Source organism: Myotis yumanensis, unplaced genomic scaffold (genome assembly GCF_028538775.1).
Source record: "Myotis yumanensis isolate MYYU_CA2020_CCGP unplaced genomic scaffold, mMyoYum1.0.hap1 SCAF_3, whole genome shotgun sequence".
Lineage (NCBI taxonomy): Eukaryota > Metazoa > Chordata > Mammalia > Chiroptera > Vespertilionidae > Myotis > Myotis yumanensis.
The window spans coordinates 162,762,563-162,776,228 of record NW_027223754.1 but is presented as its reverse complement, the minus strand read 5'-3'; the positions used below and the strand labels follow the sequence as shown (position 1 = coordinate 162,776,228).

General features: G+C 48.2%; 1 protein-coding gene and 1 pseudogene across 1 annotated transcript; one reads left to right on the top strand and one right to left on the bottom strand.

Moving 5' to 3' along the window:
- Positions 1-5,011: 5,011 nt before the first annotated feature.
- On the bottom strand, positions 5,012-13,387 carry LOC139005511 (keratin, type II cytoskeletal 74-like). Its single transcript, XM_070407746.1, has 9 exons — positions 12,917-13,387; positions 12,088-12,302; positions 11,592-11,652; positions 10,993-11,088; positions 10,303-10,467; positions 8,086-8,211; positions 6,116-6,336; positions 5,689-5,723; positions 5,012-5,208 (listed from the first exon to the last, which is right to left on the bottom strand). The coding sequence occupies exons 1-9, from the start codon at positions 13,385-13,387 to the stop codon at positions 5,012-5,014; spliced, it is 1,587 nt and encodes a 528-aa protein (XP_070263847.1).
- LOC139005296 (40S ribosomal protein S3a-like) lies at positions 9,082-9,844 on the top strand (annotated as a pseudogene).
- Positions 13,388-13,666: the final 279 nt, after the last annotated feature.

Sequence of the window (13,666 nt, the reverse complement as noted above, 5' to 3'; positions counted from 1 at the left end):
AGTGCAATCACAACCTCTACCTAGTTCCAAATATTTTCATTCTAGAAGGAAATCCAGTATGCATTTGCCATCAGTTCTCATTCCTCCTATCTGGATCCCTCCAACCACCAAATCTCTCAGGATTTATTTATGATGGACATTTCAGATGAATGGACTCATACAATATGTGACCTTTTGTGTCTGACTTCTTTCACTCAGCATAATGTTTTCAAGGTTTATCCACACTCGTGTATCAGTGTGTTAGTCCTTTTTATGACTAAACTAGAGGCCCAGAGCACGAAATTCACACACAGGTGGGGTCCCTAGGCCTGGCCGGCAATCAGGGCTGATCAGGTTCCCCACGTCCCTGCCTCTTCCTTCCCTTGCCACCCGCTTCCACCGCCACCCACCCCCATTTTCCCATCCCAGCCCAGGGGCCCAGCCCTGATCAGGCAATCAGAGCCTGCTGGCTGGGGGGAGGAACTGGGAGGTTGGCCGGCAGGCCCCATCAGCAATCGGGCCCTGCAGGCTGGGGGCAGCTCCTGCATTGAGCATCTTCCCTCTAGTGGTCAGTGCACATCATAGCGACTGGTCATTCCAGTCGTTCTGTAGTAACAGTCTCTTAGGCTTTTATATATATAGATAATATTCCATTGTATGAATATGCCACAATTTTTTTATCCATTCATTTGTTTATTGACATCGGAGCTGTGTCATATTCATTTCAGGCTCCTATAACACATACAATAGACTGGTGGCTTATAAACAACAGAAATTTATTTCCCACAGTTCTGTAGTTTGGGAAGTCCAAGATCAAGGTGCCAACACAGTTGCACTCTGGAGCAGGCCCTCTTCCTGGTTCATAGCCAGTGGCATCTCAGTATGTCCTCAGATGGTGGAAAGGGCTAGGGAGCTCTGCAGGGTCCCTTTTATCAGAACACTAATCCCATTCATGAGGACTCCATTCTCATAACCTAAGCACCTCCCAAAGGCCCACCTCCTAATACCATCATCTTTAGGGGTTAGGATTTCAACATGTGACTTTTGGTAAGACATAAACATTCAGATTATAGCAGGCTGCTTCCACCTTTAGCTATCGTGAGCAGTGCTGCTATGAGCACGCATGTACATGTATTTTTTAAGCACTTGTTTTCAATTCTTTTGGATATGTATACTTAGGAGTGGAATTGTCTAATTTTATGAGGAACTGCCCAAGTGTTTTCCACAGTGGGTGAACCATTTTACATTCCCAGCAGCAATGTGTAAATGTTCCAATTTCTCCATATCCTCACCAACACTTTATTTTCCACTATTTTTTATTACAGCCATCGTACTGGGTGTGAAATGGTGCCGCATGGTGGTTTGGATTTACATTTCCTTGATGGCTAATCATGTTGAGCATTTCTTCATGTGCTTGTTGACCATTTGTATGTTTTCTTTAAAGAAAGGTTCATTAGAGACCTTTGCTCATTTTTTAATTGGGCTGTTTGTCTTTTATTGTCGAGTGGTAAGGGTTCTTTATGTATTTTAGATGCTACACCCTTTGCAGAGACATGGTTTGCAAATATTTTCTCATTCTGCAGGTTGTTTTTTCCCTTTCATAATAATGTCCTTTAATATGCAGAAGTTTTTAATTTTGATGAAGTCCAATTTATCTATTTTCTCTTTTGTTGCTTGTGCTTTTGATGTTATATCTAAGAATCCTTTACCAAATTCAAGATCATGAAATTTATACTTATGGTTTTTTTTCTAAGTGTACTATGGTTTTAGCTCTTATATTTAAGTGGTTGGTCCTATTTGAGTTAATTTTTGTATATGGTCTGAAGTAGGAGTCCCACTTCATTCCTTTGCATAAGGGTATCCAGTTGTCCTAGCATCATTTGTTGAAGAGACTGTTCTTTCCTCCACGTAATGGTCTTAGCACCCTTGTCAAAATGGTCATAGATGTATGGGTTTTACCTCACAAAATATTTTTAAACACATTGTGCTGGATAGAAAGACCCTAAGAACACTATCCTCTGGGTGTCTCTGTTGGGTGAAGCTCCGTTGAGTGTCTTCTAATTGCTAAGCCCAGCAATGAATAAGGCCAATCCTTGTCCTTACAGACCCCTGATGGTGATGGAATCAGTCACACAGACAGGTCATCTCAATCACATGTGGAGATATCACAGTGGAGATGAACATCAGGCACTGCAAGGTTCTAGCCAATAGACACTCAGCTCAGCCTGGGGGTCCAGGGAGTCTTCCAGGAGGAGGAGTGGGTACCTGAGCAGAATCTCAAAGGAGCAGTAAATGCCCAGGAAATAAAAGGTGTCAATGACAATCCATGTACAGAGACTGTGTAAGCATGAATGTCACCCAGCCAGATGACCCACCCCTAACTGGAAATTTCACTGGAGGTCTCCATAGAACAAGTAACCAGATACTTACCCAACTAGACAGTATGGGTGCTCCCTCACTCCCCTGGGCTGCTCTCCAACCTAAGCTCCCCCACACACCTGTTCCTTCTAGTCTCTGCCTTGCATGCTGCAGCTTGACCTATGGAACTGAAGTTGGTCACCATTGGGCCTGACTCCATGCTTTCCCCTTTTGGACTTCAAAAACATTTCCAAACTGAGTCCTAAATCAAGAGCATGGTCACTATTGTGCACTTCTCAGGATCTTAAGCCCCAGATGATAAAGAATTTCCCCATTTCTGATGGGGATAAGCTGAAACCAGGAGAGCTGCTCCTCTGCTACTCTCAATATCCCAGCACAGGACACATTATCTCTGTCCCCCAAGATCATATCCATGTAACCTCTGGGTCCTTCACTGTGCATCCAGGGATGGGCACAGCACTCAGGCCTCATAGTTCAGGGGTCAAAAGCGTGTCTGCATTGTGGCCCTGGAAGAGGCCATTTAATGGATGGTTCATGGATTCCACTAAAGCCTATTTCAAGAAGTGGATCCCATCTACTCTACCCCAGCCCCTCTTACTGGGTCACTGGGAATTTGGTCTTTTGTGAAAGGCAGAGCGTCAGTGCTAGGAAGGACTTTAGGGGTATTTGGTCCTGGAGTTCATGACCCAGGGAGTCCATTAATGGGGTTTGGGGGTGGGCTGTGAACCTCTGAACATGCAGACATAATTCTGTATACTTTCCAAGGGAAAAGACCCATAGCTCCCATCAAATCTCAAAGGGGTCATGACCCATCAGGTTAAGAACCACTGATTTGGTCTGAGCATAGCAGGTGACTGGCTAGTGGCCAAGCTGCAATAGAATCCCTGTAACTCCCAGCGCACTCACTGTTCTCCAATACCCACAGAGATGACCCAGAAACATCAAAGAGAGGCATTTGGGCAGAAAGCCCACCAGACTCCTGGGATCTTGTTCTTCCCAAGGTTTATTGCATCCTGGCACACACAGAAGAGGACCTCCTTAATACATGGAAGGCACAATGAGGTCAATGGAGGCAGCAGCTTGGGACCAGAGGCCCTGTCCTCACTAGGCCCCATCCCTGTTGCCCTGAGAGCTGTCAGGGGAACAACTGGGTGCATACTCATAACACAAGACAAATAAGAAAGCTGACTAATGGGCTGAATTCTTCCAGCCAAATCTGAAGGACTTGGAAACTCAATCAACCCCACTACTGACATCAAGAAATCTGAACCCTCCCACCCCTCACCAAAACAAGTTCACAAAACCTGCACTCAAACCTACTGCAATAGTGTAATGTAAGTTCTCTCTCTCTGGGAATCTGTGTCTATCTTTCTGATTATTTGATTAAACTCTCCTCCTCCTCCAGGAAGTCTTCCTTGCTTAGCTCCTTCATTCTGATCACTTCTCAGCATTGCTGCACTGGGCTGCCATTCCCTGATTTGTATAAATGTGTGGCTTTGCATGTGTGTTCATATCTCCTATCAGCCTGACCTCACCACCAGAGAAGGCTGTTCTGGTCTGCCTCTAGCCTCCCAGAAGGTTTGTGCACGTGTGCTAGGTGGGGTACACTATCATTATGGGGTGGGCAATTTGGAGAGATTGACACGCTGGCAGGAGTGCAGCTCTGACATTAATCGAGGGCAATTTATTGAATATACAGCAGACATTCAGAGTCATGACTCATACAAAGGAGGAACTGGGTGTTGCCATTCTTAGAAATATTTACATCAAAGGCCATGGCTTCTGGGCTGGGAGGTACCACCAGAAACAGATCAAGATTCCCTCGCCGAACACAACTCATAGCAAGAAGAACTGAGTCAGAAAGTACGGCAGGACACAGCCCAGAGAGAAGGCCAAACATAAATCACAGCCCTTGAAAAAAAGAGTCATGAGTTTGACATTCCCTTTGTTAAACAGGCAGTGTTGTGCCATGGAAAGAACACAGACCCTGGGGTCAGCCTGATCTGGCTCATCTCCAGACCCCAGCACTTAGTGAGTGATGGAGACAAGTTCTGCAGCCTCTCAGAGAATGAGTCTTCTCATCTGTCCCAAGGATGCTGACTGCATCTTGCGGAAGGAATGAGAATGAAAGGCAAAGCATGTAGGGAGCTTGGCATGTAGTAGGTTCTTGACATGTGGAAGTAGCTATTACTGATAATAAAGGTAGTGGGTGGGTAGTGGGTGGCAGAAGATCCCCTGTTCTCCTTCATTTGGCCCTGTGACCATGGGCCCAGCTGCTGTCTGAGACTATACACATTTTCTCCTGCTTAATGGAGTGGTTCTGCAAAGACCTTTCCCCCTCCCTCCCGACTCTCCTCCATCCTTTCCCTCTCCTTCCTCTCCTCTCTCTGTAGGGATGATCATAGCTAAGACCGAGAAGATAATTATAGCCAAGAACCCTGCCAGTTGAAGGCAGCAAAGAAAACAAGAAGTCACAAAGTGCACACAGGACCTGAGGAAACAGGGAGGTGATGGTTCCAATCAGAATTTGACAGTGAGACAAGCCATGGTTTGATGGCCCAGGGTAGAGGATTGGGGTGTGGCAGGTATCTTCAGGCAGGGCATGGGCAAGGGCATCTCTTCTCCGAGGTGCTGAAGCAAGGGGCCGTGTGGCTCATCGAGTGTCTTTCCTGGCTGGGGCACTGACTGGGATGCTCTTGCCTTGAGAGTCCTTGGGGTCTGCCCCTGGTGCCCCTCTGGTCCTGGTCTGCTCACTCCAGGTGCTGCCAGAGCTTCCCACAGCACTGCTGGCACCAAAGGTGGTACTGGCGGAGGAGCCGAGGTGGTAGCTGCCTGCACTGCTGATGACGGCTGAGGAGGCAGAGCCAAGAGCAGGAAAGGAGTTCAGTGGAGTCTATCAGCAGGTGAGCCATCCCTCTTAGTCCCACAGCAACCCTCAGCATCAAGAAACACCACAAAGATGAAGCGAGACCCTCTGGTGAACCCAGCATGGTGTGAGGTGAGGGCCACTCAGGACAGACATGCTCCCTGCCCTCCTGGAGAGTCTCAGAGCACTGGCTCCCAAGGCCATATTCTCGACCCTTTCTCTCAGTTATCATGCCCAGGGGAGAGCTAGGGAGGACTGGGAGTGGGCATTACTTCATTCACTGCTTCCATGGGACAAAAGGGGACTAGGTTTCCTTTGAAGCCAGAGAAGCTTCACAAGACATTTCCTGAAACTCCAAGCTAGGAGGAGACAGTGAGTGGAGAAGGAGCATCACCTTATCCTGGGGTCCCTGCCTTCCCATCCAACCAGAATCCCCACCCAACCCAGCTCTCAGGGATACTCACAGATGCTCACAGAGGACGGATTCTCACCGGACATTCTGAAGGACAGAAAGTTAGAGGAGAAAACCTCAGGGTGTGTGTGTGTGTCTAGATTCAGTTAAGCCTTAGCGGGCTCCTGCTTTTATGTGTATATTGTTTTAATTCATCCTTATAACAACCCATAAGATGCAGCTCATAATCCTCATTTTATAGATGAGAAAATAGAGACCTGGGGACAGTAGTGATTTACCAGAACCAAACAGCTGTAAGTGGCAAAGCCAGCAATTAAACCCGGGTCTCTCTGACCCACTGGCTCTTTCCACAGCACCACCCACCACCTGTGCTTCATGGCTCTCATCTGACCTTCCCTTACAGGAGGCTTCCAAACGGCCCTCATCCTAGTGGAGAGCCACCCACGTCCCCTTCTCCCTTGGCACCTTTGCCCCCTCACCGGCACTCCTCGCCCTCCAGCAGCTTGCGGTAGGTGGCGATCTCCATGTCCAGGGCCAGCTTCAGGCTCATGAGCTCCTGGTACTCGCGCAGCATCCGGGCCAGCTCCTCCTTGCCCTGGTGCAGGGCAGCCTCCAGCTCATCCAGCTTGGCCTGGGCATCCTTCAGGGCGCTCTCCCCCTTCTGCTCGGCATTGGCGATGGCCGTCTCCAGGTTGGCACACTGAAAGGCAAAGAATGGGGAGGTCTTCAGAACACAACATACTTTTTAGATCTTAAAGGTTAGGTAGCATAACTCCCTCACTTTACAGATGAGGCCCAAGTGACAAAGGGGAATAGCTGCAGAGCCAACACCAGAAGCTGGGTCTCCCCCACTTTCTGTTGCAGATGGATATTTAAAGTTGTTGTGAAAAGCTGTCAGAGTGGTTGCCTTTCAGGAATGCAAACTTTTCGATGTTGGAAAAGTTGTCTAACGGCTGGGGTTGAAGCCACCAATGGCTGTAGGTTCCACGTATGCCAGGTCCAGAGAATTGTGCTGCGACCCAGCCAGGATGCCTCTAAGGATCAGATAGCACACCAGGTGCCATTGTGATAGGATTTCTGCCTGTAGGACAGCTCTCCGTTCTACCATTTAGCAATAAGAGTGAGCACTCTGTGAGGATGGTCTGTCTATCAGTGGTTCTCAACCTTCCTAATGCCATGACCCTTTAATACAGTTCCTCATGTTGTGGTGACCCACAATTTCATTGTAACAAATTGAACATAGTTAAAGCATAATGATTATTCACAAAACAATATGTAATTATATATGTGTTTTCCAATGGTCTTAGGCGACCCCTGTGAAAGGGTCATTCAACCCCCAAAGGGGTCTCGACCCACAGGTTGAGAACCTCTGGTCTAGATGGTCCCCAAGTCTGGCCTGAAATTAGGCCCATGGCTCAGAAACTGGGCTCTGATGAACATCTGGCAGCCCTGTGATGACAGGTGCTAACGGAGGAGGAACAGTCCGTGGAGCCTGTGCCTGGTGTGGAGGGTTGTGAGGTGTGGGGAGGAGAGCGGGCTCTGGTCTTTCAGTTTGGCAAGTCTGTCACTAGCAGAGTTGACCTGGTTCTCTGGGGAGAACACAGGAAGGATTTGCCACCCCTTAAAATCATCTTCCCACTGACACAGTGCTTACAGTTTGCTGCTTCCAGGTAAGATAGAATCCCTCCGGTGAAATAGAAACGGTACTTCGGCATAGGGCAGGGGACCCGAAAGGCTTCATCTGCTGTCAGTCTCACTCAGCCACCATGAACCTGTCCCACCCTGAGGGGCCCTGAATACACATCCCACCTGTATTGAGTGTCTAGTGGGAGGAAGAGGCATGGGGGCTGCCCTCAGAGGGTCACACTTGAAGGGGACATGGGCCAGGTTCATTGCACACAGAAAGAATCTGAGAAAGAGGGGAAAGGAAGGGGAAAACCTGGATTCTAATCCTGCCTCTATTAATAACCAGCTGGGACCCTGGCTGGGTAGCACAGTTGATTGGAGTGTCATCCTGATATAACAAGGTTGCAGATTTGATCCCCGGTCAGGGCACATACAAGAATCAACCAATGAATGCATAAATAAATAGAACAGCAAATCATTGTTTCTCTCTCTCTCTCTCTCTCTCTCTCTCTCTCTCTCTCACACACACACACACACACACAAAGCAATCAATACAAAAATTTAAAAAAAAATAACAAGTTGGGGATCCTGGGTAAGTCACTTCCCTCTCCAGCCCAGGAGTCAGATGAAATAAGCTCAAGGCTCCTCCCAATTCTGAGCAGGTGCCTGCTCTGACAGTGGGTGGGAAGGAGGGACAGTGGATGGCTGAGGAGCTCCTAAGCCCAGGTGGGGGAGATTTGCTTTTTACTGAAGGTTGGGCTCCAATTTGTCCACCGCAGAGGGTGAGATTGACCCTGGTGTTCTCTGTGTGGTTGCTGCCCACCTGCTTCCTCACGTTGACAGTCTCACAGCGGATCCTCTGCACGAGCCGGTTCAGCTCTGACATCTCATTCTTGGTCTTCTTAAGGTCGTCACCGTGCCGGCCGGCTGCCAGCTGCAGCTCCTGGATCTGGTTTCCCAGAGATAGGAAGTTGGTGATAAGACAGGACTGCTCAACCCATTCAAGGTAGGAGAAGGGTCCCGAGTAAACATTTCCACTCCTGAAATGAGCCAGGGGAGGTGGCTCCAGAGCAGAAGGTGATGGAGACAGGACCTGAGCATCCTTCTAGCTGTTTGGTGATGGTTCTGACCAAGAAGTCCACCTGCTTCTCTAAGCAGAACCTGTTTGCTGGGTCTAACCTCTCTTCTCATCACCCTGCATACAGTCTTGGGTTGGATAAAGGAAAGAGGCAGTTCGTATTATTTGTTAAGCACTTCCAAAATATAAGAAGAACTCTGACTCTTTCCACTCATTTAGTACTTCTATGTAGAGGCATCTTTTAAAGGCTAGGTTCTGTTCAGGTACTGGGGATACAGCTATGAACAAGATAAGGAGAGAGGTCCCTGCCCGCATGAACCATACATTGTCCTGCAGCCCTTTCATGTGGACAGGAAGCCGAGGACAGCACATATCCTTCGGGTGATGTGATTTGGGGCTCAGGGCTTGTAGCTCAAATCTTTCCCTCTCCCCTTGGCCAGTTCTTCAGAGAAGAGGGGCTGATGTGGCTATGGATGGAGAAAGTGAACCTGTATCCTTGCTGTTCTTGGGCTTTAATGACTGTGAAAAGGAGTGCTAGAACTGACAGGAGTGAGTGCTGAGAGTCCAGGTAAGGCTCTTCTCAGTGACAGCCCCAAGGGTTTTACTCCAAAGCATAGTTCCTCTTACTTAGAAGGCACCTAGAACTCTCCTCTCTCCTCTTGGAAGCCCTCCCTCACTGATCAGAAAAGAGCTCCTGGCCTTTTTGCTCTCTGAACGCCACCACCACGGGGGTTGACAAGAATGAGCGCCTTGTGCAAGGCAACAAAAAGGGAGCCAAGAAGAAAGTGGTTGATCTATTTTCTAAGAAAAATTGGTACGATGTGAAAGCACCAGCTATATTCAATATAAGAATATTGGGAAAACACTAGTCACAAGAACTCAAGGAACCCAAATCGCATCTGATGGTGTCAAGAGTCATGTTTTTGAAGTGACACTAGCTGATCTGCAGAATGATGAATTTGCATTTAGAAAATTGAAGCTAATTACTTGGGATGTTCAGGACAAAAACTGCCTGACTAATTTCCACGGAATGGCTCTTACCCATGACAAAATATGCTCTTTGGTCAATAAATGGCAGGCCATGACTGAAGCTCATGTTGATGTCAAGACTACCAGTGAGTGTTTGCTTCATCTCTTCTGTGTTGGTTTTACTAAAAACAACAATCAGATTAGGAAGACCTATTATGCTCAGGATCGTCAGGTCCACCAAATCTGGAAGAAGATGATGGAATTCATGACCCAAGAGGTGCAAAAGACTTAAAAGAAGGGGTCAATTAATTTGAGATAGCATTGGAAAAGACAGAAAAGACTTGACAATCTATTTATCCGCTCCATGATGTCTTTGTTAGAAAGTCAAATTCTGAAGAAGCCCAAGTTTGGATTGTGAAAACTTATGGAACTTCATGGTGAAGGCAGAAGTTCTGGAAAAGCTATTGGGGATGAACCAGGTGTTAAACTTGATTGAGCTGATAGATGTAAGTTCCCCCTCCAAGGATCTATTTAAAATTCAGACTTTTAATGTGACAAATAAAAAAAATCCTATTAGTTATTTTTTAAATGAAAGAAAATAGCTCTAGGCTTCCTCTTCTTCATATCTGCCCACCCCAGCGCACCCATATACACTGTGTTTTGTATCTGTTACTCTCCTTCTGCTCCATGACAACATGTTCTACCTCCTGGAAATACCTTTGTTTTATAACAAGAACTCCTCACTTTTTTCTTCCACCAGAGGATTGCCTATCCTCTATTGGATACGCCCATCCATGCTATTTTTTAAAATTATCTTTGATAATGGTCTCTGCCAATGATTCTTTTTGGGTAGAATGTGCTTAAGCCATTGGTAATAACCCCTTTTTCATTCAACACATCTCCAAAGATATTTCTCCCATTCACTGGTGGAAGTGTACCTTCCCAAGAAAGAAGGGGCTGGTGGAGAAGGGAGATCCCCACCCCAGTTCCCACCTTGCTCTGGTACAAGGCCTCAGTCTCGGCCTTGCTCTTCAGGGCAATCTTTTCATACTGGGCGCGGACCTCAGCAATGATGCTGTCCAAGTTCAGGTCCCGGTTGTTGTCCATGGACAGAATGATGGAGGTCTCACTGGCATGAGTCTGGATCTGGGCTATCTCCTAAGTTGAGAAGTGAGGACAGAGTCAGGGTCCCCCAACTTCTCTCCTGTGCTCATCAGTCTCTAGGCCTGCAGCCCTGGAAGAACGGACTAAGGTGGAGGCAGGAAGTACCTGATGGAGATCTGTCTGTGGAGCCGAGGGAGAAGGCTCACAGGAGCAGGACACCCCCTGCACCCTCCCAAGGCTCCCCCCTCCACTACACAGGCAACAGGTAGTGGGAGACATTTCCTATGATTTACAGACACAAGAATTTTTGCTTTAGCAGGACTTCATGGGGTCATTTTTTTCTGCCTGTGAGCAAGGTCACTTTCTAGGCTCAGATGAAATCGTCTCCTGTGTCTGTGGGCTCTGGGGACCACGATTCTACACTGTCATGGTCTCCCAGTGCAGGGTTTTGAACTTTTCCATCAAAACAGCCTTCATACTGGTTATCCTAAATCCCTCCTATTGGCATCTCCCTGGAAGAGCCAGGTGATATTCTCAGCTGGAGAGAGGTGGGATGGGGAAAGGGAGGAGTGTCCTTACCGCATCATACAGACACTTAAGGAACTTGATGTCCTTTTCCAGAGAGTCCACTTTGGCCTGGAGCTCCACCTTGACCATGTAGGCTGCATCTGCATCCTGCCAAGAGGCACCAAAGCCATTGGTCAATATATCCCCCTTCCCATCAGCTGTCTTGTCCCTGCCCCAAAGCCATCTGATTTCCTGTGTTTTGCCCACAAAGGAAAGCACATTGATGAATACAATCACTCAATACTGCATTTCTCTCAGACTCACTGAATCTTTGGGAATAGGAAAAGGAGAATGAGGCCTACTCGTTCTCTGCTACACCTGGAGAAAACAAAGCCCAGGGAGGTGGGGTGAGTTTCTTCAAGTCACACAGGAAGGCTGAACTGAACCAAAGTTTCCCAATTCCCAGACCAGAAGTCTCTCCTGACTGACTCTATCCATTTCCTGGATGTATGCCCTGTCTCTTCAATTTGCTGGAGACCAGAACCATGTATGACTCCATCCCCATTCAGGCACCAGCCCCTCCCCAGGAGACCTGGGTTGAAGTCCTGAGCAGAGTTGGTTAGGATGGGGTGTAAGAGAGACCAGAGTCCTTAGTCTCTTCTCTCTCTTACCTTCTTGAGCACCACAAACTCATTCTCAGCTGCTGTACGCCGATTAATCTCCACCTCATACCTGTGGGCCAGGAAAGAAAATAGCAGAAACCTCAGTCCCAACAACCAAGTAGCCTTGTCTTCCCTCTGATTGAGCAAGTGCTCAGGATATAGAGTCCCCACAAGCTCTCCTAAAGGTGAGCAGTGAAGAAGCTGGTGGTGGCAGTGCTATGTCCCTGAGTTACCTCATCTACATTCCACTTGCTGGAAAATATTCAGGTGTCTATTAGGCTCCCCAAACTGGCCACTGAACCAGTCAGGGAATCAATGAGCATAGGAACTTTTCCTATCAACCAAATAGGAAGTTATCAAACAGGGTCTTTCCCCCACAACCAGAGAAGGGGTGTGAGCCCTGACCCTGGTGCTTGCTCCCTTACCTCCTAAAGTGGCTCAAAAATTGGCTGAGCCCAGAAGCTTCTGGGAACATGACCCATGATCTTTGGTGGTACCTGCTCACCTCTTCTTGTAGTCCTCCACCAGGACCCGCATGCTCTTCAGCTCTGAGTCCAGCCTCACTCTGTCCCCCGACAATGTCTCCAGCTGCTTCCGTAGGGTGCTGATGTAGCCCTCCAGGATGGGCTCCAGGTTCTTCTGACAGTTGCTCAGGTCCAGCTGCTGCAACAACTCCCACTTGGTCTCCAGCACCTGGTTCTGCTGTTCCAGGAACCGCACCTGCAACCATAATAAATGCTATCATGTCCCCTGGACTTACACCATTGACTCCCCAGGTTATGTAAATTTTTCCTAAAGTCATTTGATTCAAGTCCTGACTCTACTCATGAAATTCCATATAAAATAGATCCTTTGCATGCTCATTCCACAGCCTTCTGGACAAAATCAGTCACTGAAAAAGGTGAGTCCATAGCTTTCTTCTGTCACCTGAGCCAGCACCCAGGAGATGCTCTTCCTTGTGTCTGTACATGTTTCTTCTGTACCATGAGCCCTCCCCCTAAATAATGCTGAGTCTGTTAACCCCTTGTATTCTTTAAAGAGCTGGAGGTTCATCCACCATCCTTCAGAAAACCATCACTTCTTCCTCACGGTTTCTAAATGGCTACCCTTTACCCAATTTCCCACCCTTCTCTATAAAATCCCCAAAGAGAGCAATACATTCACTTATTTCTTTGTGCTACCTAGCTTCCAGGCCTGTTCTCTCTGTTTTGATTGGGGAGTCCTTCTGGAGGTCCAGCTGCCACCTTTCCATTCTCAATGCCTTGTCCACTCCCAGGCAGCAGGAACCATTCATATCTTACTCGACTGTCTTATCCTCCTCCTATGAGACCTACCTTATCGATGAAGGAGGCAAACTTATTGTTCAGCGCCTTGATCTGTTCTCGCTCCTGGGCACGTACTTTCTGGATCTTGGGGTCCAGCTCCACATTGAGGGGTGCTAGGAGGCTCTTGTTGACAGTGACCTGGTGGATGCCCCCAGGTAGGCACATGGATGGGCACACAGGCCCCAGGGCAACACTACCGAACATGCTGCCAGCAAAGCCAGGGGCCCAGCCTCCTCCGTACCCAGAGCTAGGGCAGAAGCTGTAACCTCCGGTCTGAACATCACCACCAGCCACTTGGAGGGAACTACACTGATCCCCTCTGAGACTGTAGAGGCTCCGACTGCCGAAGCCGGCCCCAGCTCCTTTGCCAGCCCCGCGGTGAGAAGCCACACTGCCTACAGCCTTCCTCAGCACCACTGCCGAGTACCCACTGAAACCACGCTTGTCACCACCAGACTTGATGCTCAGTTGCCGACTCATGATGGGAGAGAGGGAGTTGACAGAGCTGGAGAACAGCAGTCACCAACAGATAGAGAACACGAAGGGACACCCACAGTTCTGGCTCCTTTTATCCTGTCGAGCCCTGGACACCGGAAAAGGGCGTCTCTCCACCATATCCTTTCCTCCTGATAAAGGGCCAGGGGCCATGCGCAATTTGCGGAACAGAGATCTCAAGCCCTTTGCTGTAACAAAGCGCCTCTGATAGCTAGCAGAATATGCTGCCCTTGCAGACTGGAGGGGTCTAATAGACGTTTATCT